At 42.1% G+C, this 17912-nt stretch overlaps 1 protein-coding gene across 1 annotated transcript in view; it reads right to left on the bottom strand.

Moving 5' to 3' along the window:
- Window positions 1–16072: 16072 nt before the first annotated feature.
- The window catches only part of LOC139266154 (interleukin-13 receptor subunit alpha-2-like), a 29532-nt gene continuing 27692 nt past the window's right edge, over window positions 16073–17912 (bottom strand). The window contains exons 9-10 of the mRNA XM_070883998.1: window positions 16625–16757; window positions 16073–16151 (exon numbers count right to left, since the gene is read on the bottom strand). Of these exons, the coding sequence (XP_070740099.1) occupies window positions 16073–16151; window positions 16625–16757 (212 nt within the window). The remainder of the gene's footprint in view (window positions 16152–16624; window positions 16758–17912) is intronic.

The raw sequence follows: 17912 nt of genomic DNA on the forward strand, positions 1-17912 counted from the left end.
AATGGCTACCATTTCATACCAACCTGCAGTTCATTCAATTTATTCCTTATACTCTGTGCTTTTGTATAAAGAACACACCCTACCCTGTCCTTCGGCTTCAATATTTTTCTCACTTGTTTCTTATCTCTCTCACCTGGTTTAATCACTTTGCATCTTTTAGACTTCCCTCAACCTGTAGTACCTACAGCACAATTTCTGTTACTCTACTCTCTTCCCTTTTGTTTGTTTTTGAACTACTATTTTTACTACAGTTTCCACCTGAGCCCTCCTCCCCCCCCCCATTTACTAGTTTAAAGTCCTCGTGAACGCCCTACTTATCCTTTCCGCTAGGACCCTGGTCCCAGACTGGTTCAGGTGTAGCCCGTCCCAGTGGTACAGTTGCTTCCTGTCCCCATGAAATGGAATCTCTCTTTTCCACGTGTTTACTTCCCTAATCAGCTTATCCCTATGCCAATTTGCATGTGGCTCAGTTAATAATCTGGAAATTATAACCCTTGAGGTCCTAATCTTTAATTTAGCTCCTTGTTCCTGGTACTCTCCAAACAGGACCTCTTCCCTATGTTGTTGGTCCCAACATAGACCACAATGACTGGATCCAACCCCTTCAGTATACTTTCAAGCTGGTCCAAGATATCCCTCACCCTTACACCAGGTAGGCAATGTACCATGTGGGACTCTCGATCCTGCTTACAAAGGATGCTATCTGTCCCCCTAATTATAGAATCCCCTACAACTATCACATTACGCATCCTTTCCTCATCCACCTCCCTCACAGCCTCCTGCTCCAAAGTGCCATGGTCCGCACTCTGGCTGTCCTTCCGACATCCCTTATCCTCACAGGTAGCAAGTACCTGTTGGATAGGATCAGTTTCTGTGGATCTTCATTCTCTTTCTCACCTGGGTTCCCCTTACTCTGCACACTACCAGTCACACCAACCCCGTTCAGATCCTGCACCTCTCTGCGAGGTGTGACCGAGGTCTGGAGCAAACTGTGCAGATACTCTTCCCCCTCCCTTATGTGTCGCAGTGTCTCCAATTCACACTCCAGCTCTGTGGGCTCAATTTTCCCCAAAGCTTTTTTTGGCCCAAGTACGCCAAAAAAAAATGTTCTAAGTTTCCCCGTTGGATTTCTTCATTTTGGCGTGGCCTAACCCGACCTTTAGTTTTGGGGCTTTGAGCCTTGATCTGCACCAAAAAGACCGGTTGCCATGGTAACCAATGCGAGCTGAGGCTGGAAAGTGAAACACACAGTCAGCTCTCAACACATTCAAATATATTGCAGCAACTTAACAACACATTAAAATATATTGCAGCAACTTACCTCCAATTATTAAAGCCGGTCCCGCTCCCCGCCTCTAGCCCTAGACGCAGGGCTTACCGGTCCGCTTGCGTAGCCCGCCCCGAGACCCTTGCCGATGCCGGTCCAGCTGCAGCTCCCCCACCCCCGAGTGCCTTGCCAATCCCGCTCCCCCACCCCAGCCCAGGCCGAGTGGCCTCCAGTCCACTCCCCTGCCCATATCCTTGCCCGAAAGGCTTCCTCCCTCCCGGTCCCCGCACCTAACTACACCTGAAAGATTTCCCTCAACCCCCTCTCTCCCCCCACCCCTCCACCGTTACACCTCCCCCCACCTCTCTCTCTCTCTCTTACCTTTCCTGCTGCTGCTGTCCGGGTATCTGCTGCACTTACCTGTGCCAATTTCCTTACCTGCGCCAATTTCCTTAACTCCCCAGAAGGTTTTTCTGCAAGGCCATATACGCTGGCCTAAGAAAAACTGAATTAACTCTCAGCTGGCCAAACTTGCCTAAATGGCCAGAATTGGTGTGTTTGGCTGAAAAAAAAGATTTAAGATGGATACATCTACTGCAGATGTGCTCAATTTGGACTCGTTGTCTACAAACTCTCACATACTGCAGTCCAGACACACAACCTGCTCTGCCATATCTTAGTCTATCATTCTTTTAGTTATTTAATTAGTTAAAATCTTAGTTAAAATCTTTATTCAATGATTATTTCTAGTTATATTAATTAGTTTATCTAGTTAATTTTTAAATTTAATAAAGTTTCCCACTCTTAGTTTAAACCACTGTCCTAGCTTAAAGAGCATTTTTTTTAATACTCACCCACCAATCACATACCTGCTGTCCTGTGATGTTACTTCTTATGCTTTTTTGTTGTTTTAGAATTCGCTGGATTTGTCCTGCCTGCTCGCAGGTTCGCTCTGTCTCTGTATTTATGGTCTGCCGCCTTCGTGCTGCCAACTCCGTTCCAAATTAGGTTGAATGCGTAAATCCAAAGTTGCTGCCCAAGATGTGCCACTCCGCTGTTAGCTTATCAAAAACAGCATCTCGTTGTCTGGCTCACCATTAAAATGCATTGAATGATTATGAACTTGCTGCATTTGCACCGTAGATACGAACAGAACTCACCTCAGAAGGTTGAGCCTTGCCCATTCCTTTTAATACGAAAGAACTACTTGCATTTATCTAGCACCAATTTGTGCACAGCAAGCTCCCACAAACAGTAATGTGATGATAACTAGATAATCTGTTTTTACTATGCTGATTGAGGGATAAATATTGGCCAGGACATCGGGGATAACTCCCTGCTCTTCTTCAAAATAGTGCCATGGGATCTTTTACGTCCGCCTGAGAGAGGGCCTCAGTTTAGTGTCTCAGCTGAAAGACAGAACCTCCGACACTGCAGCTGCTCCTCCCTCTGTCGCTCTCTCTCGAGTGAGCCATGCCATGTTGATTGAGTAGGTGAGGTATTTATATTGCGTTATCTGTATTCAAAACATTATATTGAAATACATTTGTCATCCTTTGTAAACTGGTCAAATATAATTTTTTATATTGGCTCATAGACTAAATGTGCCACAGCATGTGTTACTGAACCATGCAGATAAGCAGGCTCACTGGTCTGTATTGACTAAGTTTGCAGATCACAGTTAGGGCTTCTAGTGTTTTCACATTGACCCTGTGAGGCTTGGCTTAAAGAAACTCTGAGTGGAGAGATAAACTTAGGCACAGGCACAAAGAGTAGTTCTCTTTTTGTTCACTTTATTAAAACAAAAATGAATATTCACTACTCAATCCCAATTTTTACTACCGAGGTAAACAGGACTTCGTAACTAAATTTACTATAAAATTCAGAAGCCAAATGCACAGAATCTTTGGATTGAATGAAGAAGTGACCCGCTCCGTGTCCCCCACGCATGTCTGTGCTCTTCCTCCTGGGAGATGCTTTCTTCAATTCCACCATCAGTTAACAACCTGGGTGGGCCCAGCGGCCTCCTTATATCCATCCACTTTGTCACTCCTTGTCTCTTAGTTCCCCTACATTGTTGTTTGAATCTGCCCATCCCATCCTGTGTCTGCGTATGTGTTCTCTTGGCATTGGTGACACAGCCTCAGACAGTTAATTATGTTCCTTAGTTCAACACATTTTTCCCTGAAGTCTATCGTGCTGGTTCATCACTTCACATATTTATTATCCTTAACACATCGGTGGTCCCTTTCATCTTTTGTTCATCTGTCTCGCATTAAGTTTCCACAGGATAGTTCAAAGGCAACGTTACAGTTGGATTTGCAAAACATTTTGCTTGCTCAACTTGGTTGAGGACAACCAGCCAAATATGCCATCATGCTCCAGCATACTGTCATTCAACATTTCCCTTTAGTTGTTTCATTCAATAAATCTCTACAGGCTGGAGATAATAGGCCTGCGTGCTCCTCGGTGAGACTGTGGAAAAAGTCAAGATTCCTGCTGCTGGTTACTATGTACTGCCACCTGCTGGTGAAGGCATCCATGCCAACACTGAGTGAGGGCAGTGTTGGGTCTGGCCACAATCCTCTCCACAGTCGAAGAGCCTGCCAACAATCACTGACTAGGTTCACACACACCTGAGAGAATGTCCACGAGTGAGGGTAGAATATTAGGGGATGCATAGAATAAAATAACCTCCTTTTTGAAGGCACAGAGGTTCACTGGTGTCTGTTTCGATGGTCAGGTCACAGACTTTTACTTAATGAACATGTTCACGTGGTCATCTTGAATCCCTGTAAGTGAGGATACAGGTCAGGTTTTTTTAAATTGTATACAATACTGGTGCAATGTCGAAAATGACATTGCACAGTAAACCCATTAATATTTGGTTCATGCAAAATTTAAAATATTTTACAGGCTTACGTATAAATATTTCCAGTCCTGCAACTTATGAAGCATAAAATATGACCTTTTGGCTCTTTATAAAATTAGAGACAGCAAAAGAGACATCAATAGTCGATGAAAAATAATGATTGCTTGTTTAAATTATAACTGCAAGATTCTGCGTGAAAAAGACAAAATGTAAATCATATTAAACAGCACATCTGGCTTTGTGACAGCTCTGTTAAACTCCTTTGAGATCAAGCTTATGCTTAGTGTAAATGTTGAGCTGTCATGCTAAAGACCTCTTTTTGAAAGTAGCTTGTCAAACACTCATATGCTGACAGACAAGTAACTCCCTTACCTCTTTATATTTTGAAAGGTTTTGAGAACAAATTTGCAACTGAATTGCAACTGGTACGCAGAGAGTGAAATTACATTATATTTCAGGATCACTTGAGCTGTTACATTTTCTTGCTTTTATACATTCTGTACTGTTGCAGGAAATAGTTAATGGAGTATTAAATTAGTTCCAACATATTAAAGGCGGTTCACCACCAGTGTTCCCTGCAATTTATTTTTTTAGAGCGAGGGCCCTTTAACTGGCTCCGCAGCCCATTCAATTTTCCGCGCATGCGCAGTTATTACTGTTGTAAAGCCAGTGAGCAGCCTGCAGGGCAGCTCCAGACCACTGCGCGGACGTGCAGCTTAATGAGATCATTGTTCACCACCACCTTCTCAAGGGCAACTAGGGACGGGCAATAAATGCTGGCCTTGCCAGTGACACCCACGTCCTGTGAATGAATATATAAAACAAAAATCTTGCTTTCCAGTTTAGCTTAGGTGTACTTGTTGATAAGATGACAATGTGCATTTATATAGCTTCTTGATGAAGGAAAAGGTGTCGGGGTGGGGGAGGGGGGGGAATGGTTGCTGAGCCAATGAAGGAAGGGATTATGAGGGGTAACCAAAAGTTTGTTGAAAGAGGTATGTTTTAAGGAGGTCTCCTCCAGCCCCACAATCCCCCGAGATGTCTGCGCTCCTCTAATTCTTCCCTCTTGAGCAGCCCTGATTATAGTCACTCAACCATTTGTGGCCGTGCCTTCTGTTGCCTGGGCCCCAAGCTCTGGAACTCCCTGCCTAACCTCTCCGCCTCTTTACCTCTCTTTCCTCCTTCAAGACGCTCCTTAAAACCTACCTCTTCGACCAAGTTTTTGGTCACCTGCCCTAATTTCTACTTATGCGGCTCGGTGTCAAATTTTAAAATCTCATAATACTCTTGTGAAGCGCCTTGGGACATTAAAGGTGCTATACAAATGCAAGTCGTTGTTGTTGTTGTGAGAATCTTAAAGAGGAGAGGTTTAGGGAGGCAATTCCAGAGTATAGGACCAAAACATTTAAAGGCACAACCTCTAATAATGGGTTGAAGGGAGAGAAAAATACACAAAAGGCCAGAGTCACAGGGGCAGAGAATTGCAGGTGGGTAGGGAGGGAGTGGTAGGGCTTCAGCAGGAATGAAAGTGGGAAAGACCATGCAGAGATCTAAAGACAAGGGGAAGAATTTGAAATGTGCACTAAGTACCAGTGGAGGTTAGTGAGGGCAGGTGTGATGGGGGAGTGGGACTTGATGCCAAACAGGACATAAGGTACAAGGGTGACAATCTAACACTGGAGGCAGTGCAGCTATGAGGCTGATCCCCAGTGTCATGCTCGGAGTTATGAGAGAAGACCGGAGAAACTTGGGCTTTTCAGCCTTAAAGATCGAAGAGGTAATCTCAAAGGGATATTATAGAAAAGGTAAATCTACAATCTTACTTTGAATTAACTTGAGAGAGTAGAACAAGGGGACACAAGTTCAAAACTTTAAGGATTTCAGGAATTTTTCTTCACAGAGACTGATCAATACATGGAATAAACTCCCAGAGAGAGTAGTAGAGGTGAAAAAACTGGAATCATTTAAGGGATTAGATGCTCCAATGGGAGAACTTTAGGGTAATTCTGGATGAATAAATTAAAATAGGCCAAATGGACTTCATCGTCCATAATTATCTTGTGAACTTTTGATGACTCTTACTCCTTCCTGCTCAAACCCTCCCATAATTCATGAACTAAGGCAGAATCTACAAAGTGGAAATCCATAAATCTTAAAGAAGCTGCACCCTAAAGCCAGATATCTATGATGCAAGATTCTCATTCTTCTTGCCTCTCCCGGGTAATTTCCATTATCAGATACAGTATTAAATGCATCAAGATTTAGGCTCACTGGTAGCACTCTCACCCCTGAGTCAGAAGGTTATGGGTTCAAGCTCCACTACAGAGGCTTGAGCCCATAATCCAGTGGACAACTAAGGGAGTGCTGCACTTCTGCAGGTGCTAAGCTGAGGCCCCATTTGCCCTCACAGGTGGATGTAAAAGATCCTATGGCACTATTTGAAGATCTGGGAAGTTTTCCTAACGTCCTGGCCAACATTGATCACTTAAAAAACACCAAAAAATAGATGATCTAGTCATTTACTTTACTGCTGTTTGTGAGACTCTTGTGCACAAAGTGGTTGCTGAATTTCCTACTTAAGAACATAACAAAAATGAGCTGGAGTAGGCCAATTGGCCCTTCGAACCTGCTCCACCATTTAACAAGATCATGGCTGATCTTCCACCTCAACTCCACCTTGTCGCACTATCCCCATATCCCTTAATTCCCTTCGTTCTCCAAAATTTATTGACCTCTGTCTTGAATATACTTAATGACTGAGCATCCACAGCTCTCTGGGGTAGAGAAATCTATAGAATCACAATCCTTTGAGTGAAGAAGTTTCTCCTCATCTCAGTCCTAAATGGCCGATCCCTTATTCTGAAACTGTGACTTTGTGTTCTCGATTCCCCAGCCAGGGGAAACATTTTCTCAGCATCATACCTTCAAGCCCCTTAAGAATTTATATGTTTCAATTAGGTCACCTCTCATTCTTCTAAACTCCAGGGAAAGGCCTAGTCCACTCAATTTCTCCTTATAGGGAAACCCCCTCATCCCAGGAACCAGTCTAGCGAACCTTTGTTGCACTCCCTCTCAGGCAAGTATATCGTTCCTTAGGTAAGGAGACCACAACTGTACACAGTGCTCCGGGAGTGGCCTCACCAATGCCCTGTATAATTGTAGTAAGACTTCTTACTCTTATAATCTAATCCCTTTGTAACAAAAGCTAACAAACCACAGAGACTTCACTTGAAAAAGAACTTCATTGGCTGTAAAGCACTTTGCGATGACCTGAGGTTGTGAAAGACACTATATGTTTCCTGGCACTCAATGTTTGAATCCCTTCAATCTGGTTTTCGCCCGTGTCACAGTACCGAAACGGCTCTCATCAAAGTCTCAAATGCCATCCTTTGTGACTGTGACAAAGGTAAACTATCCCTCCTCATCCTCCTGGACCTGTCTGTAACCTTTGACACAGTTGACCTCTTCATCCTCCTCCATCGCCTCTCCACCATTGTCCAGCTGGGTGGGACTGCATTCTTATCTATCCAATCGTAGCCAGGAAATCTCCTGCAATGGCTTCTCTTCCCACTCCAGCATCATTACCTCTAGCGTCCCCCAAGGATCTATCCTTGGCTCCCTCCTATTTCTCATCTATATGCTGCCCCTTGGTGATATCATCCAAAAACACAGTCAGTTTCCACATGTACACTGACAACACACAGCTCTAACTCTCCACCACTTCTCTCGACCCCTCCACGGTCTCTATATTGTCAGACTGATTGTCCGACAACCAGTACTGGATGAGAAGAAATTTTCTCCAATTAAATATTGGGAAGACTAAAGCCATTGTCTTTGGTCCCCGCCACAAACTGCAACTCCTAACCATCAACTCCACCCCTCTCCCGAGCATCTATCTGAGGCTAAACCAGACTGTTCGCAACCTAGACGTCATATTTGACCCTGAAATGTGCTTCCGGCCACATATCCGCGGCATAACTAAAACCGCCTATTTCCACCTCCGTAACATTGCCCGACTCTGCCACTGCCTCAGCCCTTCTGCTGCTGAAACCCTCCTCCATGCCTTTGTTACCTCTAGACTTGACTACTCCAAAGCACTCCTGGTTGGCCTCCCACATTCTACACTACGTAAACTTGAGGAGGTCATCCAAAATTCGGCAGCCCGTGTCCTAACTCGCACCAAATCATGATTACCCATCACCCCTGTGCTCGGTGATGTACATTGGCTCCCGGTTAAGCAACGCCTCAATTTCAAAATTCTCATCCTTGTTTACAAATCCCTCCATGGACTTGCCCCTCCCTATCTCTGTAATCTATTTCAGGCTCATAACTCCACGAGATGTCTGCGCTGTAGAATTTACCAATATTTTGCAAAGATTCCTGGTACCTTTCCCCTGCAGAGGAGAATAATCCCTTTCTGGACTTATAAAATTAGTTTAAAGGGGCAGACAACGCTTGCAGGGGATAAAAGGGGATGCATTCATGGAGAACCCCCCTCTAAGTGTTTGGACTTTTTGAAAAGAGAATTCAAAATGGACCTAAATTATAGAAGCCCGAGATCCCCTAAACATCTATGGGAAGGAGCATATCAATTTTAAGATTCTACAACATTTTGGCTATAAAAAAGAGTTACCAAATACAGGAGGTGGGGCTAACCTCTGTGAAGCAAATTCGTGTATTAAGGATCCCAGACTGTCGGGGGGGAACTATTGACCCCCTAAGAGATAATCGAATTACCCAATCAAGCACAATGGAAATCATGGTCAGGAAACTGGACAATCCTAAAACAATGCAAAACCAGTGATAGCACATTCTCACACCCAAATCGAGTTACTGCTGACAAAGGAGATGTTTGAAAATCAATGGACAGAACAGTTTAAACAGAGCCCAAGAGATTTGACGGGAGATAACGAAGCCTTTTTTGGGGGGATATATCTATCCCCCAGTTTTACAAGGAAAAACTAACAGAACATAGACTGGAACTCACACAGAAACTAACAGAACACAGACTGGAACTCGCACAGACTCGAACAAGGACACAGACTGGAACACAGACACAGTCACAAGCAGCCTGCTTCCTCTACAGTGAAGAAATGGAATAGTGAAGGAAACTACCAGAACTCATCAAGAACTGACTGAGCACGAGGCCCACGAAACGGAAGGTTGTCAGCAACCAAACTGACAACCACTCTACAATCTACTTCTGAACGACACAACGGGGGAGAAATTACCAAAAGGGACTAACTAAAGCTATTCCTAATCAAAGAAAGTGGGTACTTACCTCATACATCCAAAACGCAACTTACCGCATCAACGGACGCACCCCAACCGAAGACTACGCAGTCCGAAGTCCTCTCCTCCGTCCAGGGTATGGCTCGCCTAGAAGGCCAAGTGCAGCGAACCCCGATTCACCGGCAACTGTTTAAAGGGATTGGTGAGCATAGCCCCTGAACCCCCAGAGTTAGTTAGGGGAATTGGGAAGGGGGAGGCTGGGATAACTTGTGTAAATGTATCTGCATTCTCCTTTTTACCCCATTTAGAGTTTAAGCTGTATTGCTTTCCCCACAGGCTGTAATTTGACACTTTATTCAATGTGTTGTACCCCCCCCAGGTTGTATTGGTATTACTATTCTGTGTGTATTATTAAAGGTGTGCCTTTTTCATTTTTTTTTTAAAAACACAATAAAGCCATACCTGCTTCCTACCTTGAAACCGATTGTCTATCCAAGTCTGTCACATTCCCTTCATAATTCCAATATCTAGAACCAAGGCTGTGGGAGCGATTCGGAACCGCTCATACAAGGTCAGAAGGGAAAGCTGACCCCCTGCAAACCACCTCTTACAGCGCTCCTCAAATTCTGCCCTCTTGAGCATCCCTGATTATAACTGCTCAACCATTGGTGGCCGTGCCTTCAGCTGCCTGGGCCCTAAGCTCTTTGCCTCTCTACCTCTCTTTCCTCCTTTAAGAAACTCCTTAAAACCTCTGTTTAACCAAGCTTTTGGTCATCTGCCATAATTTTTTCGTGTGGCCCGGTGTCAAATTTACCTGTGTTGTCTTATAACACTGCTGTGAAGTGCCTTGGGATGTTTTACTACGTTAAAGGCGCTATATAAATAAAAGTTGTTGTTGTTATATAAAGTTCTTTCTATTTTTAAATTTAGCAAGACTACCAACTGTTCATAATTTATAAGTTAAATAGAATTATTTGAATAAATCGAAACTATTCTTGCCTAAGGGTTTCTCATTATAATTTAGGCAGCATATATTCATCATAATGTAACATGAGGTCATTGGCACGCTCAGTCTTTTTCCTAGCACTGCATGTTTTCCATAACAACATAACAGTTCTTAAAACTGAGATATATACAATAGAGGAGGCATATGGAGTTAATTGGTATGGATTTTAAATAAGGGTATGCTGGAGCTTGTTGAAAGGTTTGACATAAATAATCAGTTTGTAAATAATATTTGGAATAAAATAATTTTTATGCCCGAGAATCAGATTAAACCACTTTCTACTTGTTTTGGGAGGTGGCTGTTTGAAAAATTTCCAATGACTTACTGCTGATAATAAGAAAAACAGGGGGAGAGTGAGCAAGAGCAGTTTGGCCCCATCCTGCATACCTATGCAGTGATTTGAGACCAGATTTTACATTTCTTTTTGATGTGACCACACAATTTCTGATTTATGAGTAGGATCTTCTTGTTTACTTGAAAAATCATCCAGTTGAAGCAGATGTCTCACCAAAACACACACACACACCTGCTTCATGATAAGTGCTAGTTTATGATGTTCAACATCGGTTTTCCCTTGATTAATGCTTAGTCTATGCCAGCTCCGAAAGCAGATTTTCAATACAAGAATCCTTGGGAAGCACTGAAGGCACATAAAGACAACTAAACAACTAAAATTTAAAAACTACAATTGACAGTAGATAATGTTTAGCTCAATGTCACCACTGCTTTCTTGAAGGTAGCTTTGTTAACATTTTAAAGAGTTTAAGGAACTGGCATTTCTAGTCAACAATATGAAAACTGCACAGTTGCCTGCCTTGGGAGTTCCTGATCAATTTGATGTGACATTCACTGCAGTGTGCGCTCTACCCATCCAGTTTTTGTAGCCGTGAATCAGTGGATAGCACTCTCACCTCTGAGTCAGAAGGTTGTGGGTTAAGTCCCACTCCAGAGATTTAAGCATATTATCCAGTGTGACTCTTCAGTGAATCACTGAAGGAGTGTTGCACTGTTGGAGGTATAGGTACAAGCTCCATAATCCGGAAACCTCGGGACTGAGGCCATTCCGTTTTTTGGGTTTTCCCAGATTTCGGAACAGAAATCCGACGTCCCAAATCCGGAAAGCCCGGGGCCGAGTTCCGGATTTCGGAGACGAAATTTGACGTCCCAAATCCGGAAACCCCTGGGCCAAGTTTCGGGTATTTACGGATGTTGGAGACAGAGAGAGCCACTGCAGGGGTGATTCCCCCAAAAAAGTGTGCTTTATTATCCTTGTTTTGGATTACTATTGATTCGGAGAAGTTTTGTGCCGACGGTTTTTAAGTACTGCTGGGGAGTGGACCTCCGGCATGCAAGACTCGAAATAACGCTTTTGTCACAAATTTGCCTCACACCGAACCCGTAGTTAAGCAGAAAAAAAGCGCCCGGGAAATATCCGTGTTGCAGCCTTTGGAACAGCGGTAGGTATGAAGACCTGCAAAAAAGATAAGTTAAAGTTTTTATTTTTTAATTATTTTGCAGCGGTTCGATAATTAAGTGTCTTGTAAATGTTTTGTGATTTTTTTTATTTTTTGCTATTTTTTTTGGTGTGTGTGTGTGTGTGTCGGGGAGGGGTGGGATTATTTACAGAATACCGATCAGAATACCAAATATCCATTTCTGAAATTTTACTACTTCCATTTTATGCCATTTATATCACTGTTGGTGAAAAAAATATCCGGTATTCGGAACAGATTTCTGGTTTCCGGATGTCGACTCTTGTGATCTGCACGGTCACCGGTTTCAGAACATTCTGGTTTTTGGAACTCCGGATTTCAGACGCTCTACCTGTACTGCCTTTCAGATAAGATATTAAACTGAGGTCTATCTGAGAAGATTCCATGGCACTATTTCGAAGAACTGGGAAATTCCACCCCCCAGTGTCCTGGCCAATAATTATCCCTCAGCCAACATTGCCAAAACAAATTATCTGATCATTATCTCTGCTGTTTGTGGATCCATGCTGTGTGCAACTTGGTTGCTGCATTTCCTACATTACAACAATGACTACCTTCAAAAACAGCACTTCATTGGCTGTAAATAATCTGCACCATTAATGCAGCTTAACCTGCTATAGAATGGAGAGCTGGTTCCTTTCACAGTGAAACAGGCTCCTGCACCGCCTTTTAACTAACTGTACCAGTTTCAGCCGTAAATACTTGGCAATTAGTTTTCCCCTGTCGGTGTGGATCATGTCAAGGCATACCTGGATAGATCGCAAGTTGGGGGTTCAGTGTACACGCTGAACTTGGTCAATTTCAAAGGTGATATGATGGCGTACTCTCTACCCACCCCAACATCTGCCTCAGTATTTACTGCAGGAGAGAAAATAAAACTAGAGCACAAAGTAATCTCTGGATAGATATGGATCCATTGGCTTTCTACAGTTTTTTTTCATTCCAGATAGAAAGAACCAGAACAATGGAACTTTATAGTTTTGGATGATGCTTTATCAACAACAGAAACCCCCCACCCTGCAGTTTAGGAAGTAGAATCATGCAGGTATATTCTCTGACTAGCTCTGTTCCCATCATGCAGTGCACTCTGTGAACATTTCAAAACATGGGAATTCAGGGGAATTTTCAATACCCTGAGAGTGGTGAGAATGTGGAGCTTGCTGCCACAGGGAGTGGTTGAGGTGAATAGCATAGATGCATTTAAAAGGGAGCTAGAGAAGCACATAAGGGAGAATAGGAAGTTATGTTGATAAGATTAGATAAAGAGAGGGGGGGAGGCTCATGCGGTGCATAAAGACTGGCATGAGCCTGTTGGTCCAAATGGCCTGTTTCTGTGCTGTAAATATTTTAACTGTTATTCCAATTTGCTTAGAATCATGCAGAATTTACAAACAAATTAATTGGCACATAAGGAAATGGATATCAGTCATTATAAATTAGGTCAGCCACAGGGCTAAAAGGAAGAACAGAGTTAAAACTAAACTCATGACAATATAGAAATTCAGCATTTATCCCTCCATTATTTTCCCCACTAGAATAGTGCACTCAAGCTATTCTCTTAACGCTGCGATAGCTGCTACATCTAGCTTGACATATTAGGCAATATTTCTATGGTTACATTAAAGTTTTTGTTGTGTCTTGCTCTCTATCTTCATTAAAATTGATAACTATTTTATGGAATTCTGTCTCCTTTACTATTTTCTGCATCCAAATAAACCAGACTGTAATTGGTGCTCTTACAAAATGTTGCATCATGAGATCCAGTTCACAACGTTCTTATTCACACAATTAGCCGATGAATTGAAGAAATATATTTTAATAGCAAAGTTTTACATCTGAATGGCAGACATAACAAATATTAATTAAAAAATACAATTAAGATTACTGACACTTCGCACATTCATTTGTAAAGCATTTTAATGTATTTTAAATGTTTTGGCTAAGATGTTAAACCACAGTCTCATCTGCCTGTTCTGGCCGTTCAGGTGGATCCCATGGCACTACTTGAAGAAGAGCATGGCGTTTTCCTGGTATCCTGTTCAACATTCCACTATCACTGAAAACATTAACTGGCCATTCATCTCATTGCTGCATTGTGACCTTGCTGTGCACAAAATGGCTTCTGCATTTACCCACTTCACCAGCAGCACAACTGAATTCACTCCATGTGAAGCGATTTGGGATGTTTCTGAAAGACCTGATTGGGTGCTAGTCCTTGGTCAGTTTTTCGCACTTTGCACTTTCACAACACAGACGTTCAACACAGTATTGTGACCCTGTTAATTCATGAGACTGCATCAAATGATTTCACAGGGGTCAGCAAACGTCCTGGAAGTTTTGGCTGCTAATGTTGGACACACAAACATTCAGTATCTGAAATGTCTTGTGCTGCAAACTATTGACTTAGTATTACTAAACACAGGAATGAAATATTTTTTTATATATATATATATATATATATATATATAGATACACATACACACACAAACTGCATTACGGTGCAATTGCAATGGCTATAAAACCATAAATAGGAATCAATGATTATTTTGTTCACCTTTTTCTATTGCTTTTTAGCTGCAAGACTCGTTAGTGATTACAGCAGAAATTATGTCATATAGAAAAAACAGTCATACACAGACATGAAAATACTCGGTATTTTTGAATCATAGGTGCTTTTCATTAATGACTTGCCAAAGCTGCAAGTAGTTTTCAAAACCGTAACCACAATTATCTATACATATAAAAAATGATTAAGCGCAAATTTTCCATCCAACACATTCATATTTATGTGTCACACTTCAAAAAAAAAACAGTTTAAAGAAACAAAGGCCTTGGTTTGATCTTATATTTTTTTTAAAACATGGTCATGATCGAAAGCCTGAACAATTAAGCTCTGACCTCATCTTAACGGTGTTTACTTAATGGTAATTATACTTTGTGTCCTTAAAGCGACACAGCATCATCTTTGGAAAAGTGGTACATTCTGCATTATATTGTATAAAATGGTTCTTATAGAAGAACATACCTTCTGATGTATGAACAACATGGAAGATTGTTGTTATATTCTTAAAAACATTCTTGGATGTCGAGCATTCTTCAGACATCGCACTTTTTATAAAACACCAAGAAGATCACAACGGAACATTGTTTTCAAAAAAAATAAAACACAGAAAGAAAGCCAACCATTTGTTTTCTGACCTTGTGATAGTCTGGCACACAACTTCTAATAACGAGATCAATTAGCTTCTAAATGACCTCCCGACGTGCCCATTTAGATTGGAGTCTGTGGTCCATGTTTTTATAGGGTGTGTGAGGTTGCAGCCCCTCTTCCATTATTTGAAGGCACTGCTCTTAATTTCTGGCTGCACTTCTGTCCCACGCTCCTGATCTTTGGGCACCCGGTGCATCGGCTGGGTGGGGGGGCGCGGCAGGTCAGAGGATCTCCTCGTGGGACTGCTCCTGGGCCTGGCCAAGGTGGCCATCAACAGGTCCAGGCAGCGGGTGGTCGAAGGGGACATTCAGCTCGACTGCCTGCCTCTCTTCCGCAGCTACGTTCGCGCCCGGGTGTCCCTGGAGAAGGAGCACGCGGTGTCCATCGGCATGATAGAGGCCTTCTGCGACCGGTGGGCACCGGAGGGGCTGGTGTGCATCATCACCCTCAGAAACCAAATTTTAATTTGATTTGTTCGGATTCCTTCAACGTTTTTGGTTAGTTTGCAGATTCTAGTGGTTGTGCCCTTTTAACTAGGGGCCACATGGTTGAATGCTATTATTGAAATGAGTTGTGCCCATTTAGATTACTTCCCCAATGGAGGACCTTAAAAAGACATCCTAGGATAAATACAGATCATCCTTAGGAGCTGACCACACCATGCTCCAGGCATCATGTGTGGCAGGCTTTATGTAGAATGTTTCTAACTGTAGTCAACACCTCAAACTATTCATGAGCGATGGAATGGGAGCTGCCCTAGCGTGTTCTAATTGATTGAAGTTAAAAAAAAGGCTGCAGTGTTAGCTCCCTGGAATATTCTCCCAATACTTACAGAATATGCCTGATAAGTCTACAAATATTTAAGGAGTTACTGAATTTTCATAGGCTGTTTGAATAAGTGAAAATGCAAGTTAAAAGATATACATTTACTATGCAGTGGTTGAGAACTATTGATATTCAGCAATACTCATTCAGAAAGTATGAGCAATGTTTAACAGTTAATACTGCTGCTTTTTTCCATGTTCTTGGTGTCGTCATTGAGCAACATGTTAAACTTCTTTGCAATTGATCTGAGAGAGAAAAAATAAAATAATCGAACATCAGCAAAATAGTCATTAACACAAATGGTACAGCACTTCAATATGAAATAAACAGGCTATACGTTAGATGTGTTCAAGTCATTTTGTGCTCAAACATGCAGCCAACCTTTACTAGAATCAATGTGCACATCTCATGGTTCATTAGTTCTGTTTCCAGTAACTGAGTGGAATTTGATTATATGATACATTGCAGCAGAAAAGAATATAATTAAATCACGTAAATATCCAACAGAAGTAGCTGTGCAGTGGGACGGCAATAATAATGGATATTACAATTTATGGTATTGCTAGCTTCTAAGATGATTATTGTTGTCCTGTAGAAATAAGTATATTTTACCATATTTTTGAGCTATTAAGGTTACTGATGGTATTTTAAAAACCATAACTAATTTGCTGTAAAACTTTCAGCACAGGCCATATTCCATTGCATTAAACACTCTTACCTTTTCCATCTGATCCAACAGTAGACAGTACTCATACATAGTACCAATGCGACTGATGCTAAAGCTATGAGGACAATCAGTTCTGTCAAGAAGTTAAGTTTGATGATTACATCTTTTCCTCCCTCTGATTGACCTGAAAATTCAGAGGTCAAGAATCAACAATATTTCATTGAACACAAGTCACAAGCAGCAGTATTTGTCTGTTATTATGCCATTTTACCACTACTCTGTATTACTTATATAACCACCCTCTAAGTCCAAAAAATGCTCCATAAATGTTGCCACCACCATCGTCTGCCTTTCCAAGGTTAAGCCACCTTGCCAGCACAGAGAAGCTGTGAATGGCTCATTTAATTATTAATGGTTCCTTTGTCCAAACATTTTCATTTCCACAATCTGAACTGTCAACAGCAAAAATATTTTGCCTCAATGGGGTTTAATTTAAAAACAATAAAGGCAAGATACCTTCACATCTCCAAAGGGTTTAGTCTTAAATCATTCTTTTACATTAGCCAGTGAATATAAAGTGATAGTTATTTTGTAGTTGGTTAAATTTGGCAATGGTATCCTTGCCCCCTAAGTATAATTTGAAGTCATTGAAAAAGTGGGGGAAATAGATCTTTTCACGGACTGAAATGAAAGGCTCTTTTCTGCTGGAGCTCTTCACGTAACAAATTATCTCAGTCTGGGAATTTAACATTTTCTAATTTCACAGTAATGATAACGTAGCTTTCTAAATGGAGGCACTACTCTCATCAATCGCCCACAAGTCAGAATGCTGATGTCCTCGGAAACAAGCCCCATGGTTGCTATTTATTTCAATCCACCTGGTCTATCTACATTGAAGCAGTTTTGCTCCCAATGAATTTAAATATATTCTGATACTTTTGATAATTTAGTCCAATATCAGAATGCATTGCTGAAGAAACAAATCAAGTCAACCCAAGAATGTTACATGTTATGCTGGTACTGCAATGTAGTACAGGTTGAGCGTCCAAAATCTGGAAAACTTGGGACCGAGGTTGTTTCGGATATTTCCGAATTTTGGAACGTCTCTGCATGGGCTGAGGTAGGTGGGGTCGGGCCACCGAGGGCAGGGCCGAGGTCGCGGCGAAGTCGAGTTGCCAAGGCGGGGGAATTTTGGAACTCCGGATTTCGGATGCTCAACTTGTATTTTATATTTAAGTGACAGCTGTGGCTCAGCGGGCAGCACACTCGCCTCGGAGTCCGAAGGTTGTGGGTTCAAAACCCACTCGAGACTTGAGCAGTACTGAGGGAGTGCTGCACT

Source organism: Pristiophorus japonicus, chromosome 6 (assembly GCF_044704955.1).
Source record: "Pristiophorus japonicus isolate sPriJap1 chromosome 6, sPriJap1.hap1, whole genome shotgun sequence".
In the NCBI taxonomy this organism is placed as follows: Eukaryota; Metazoa; Chordata; class Chondrichthyes; family Pristiophoridae; genus Pristiophorus; species Pristiophorus japonicus.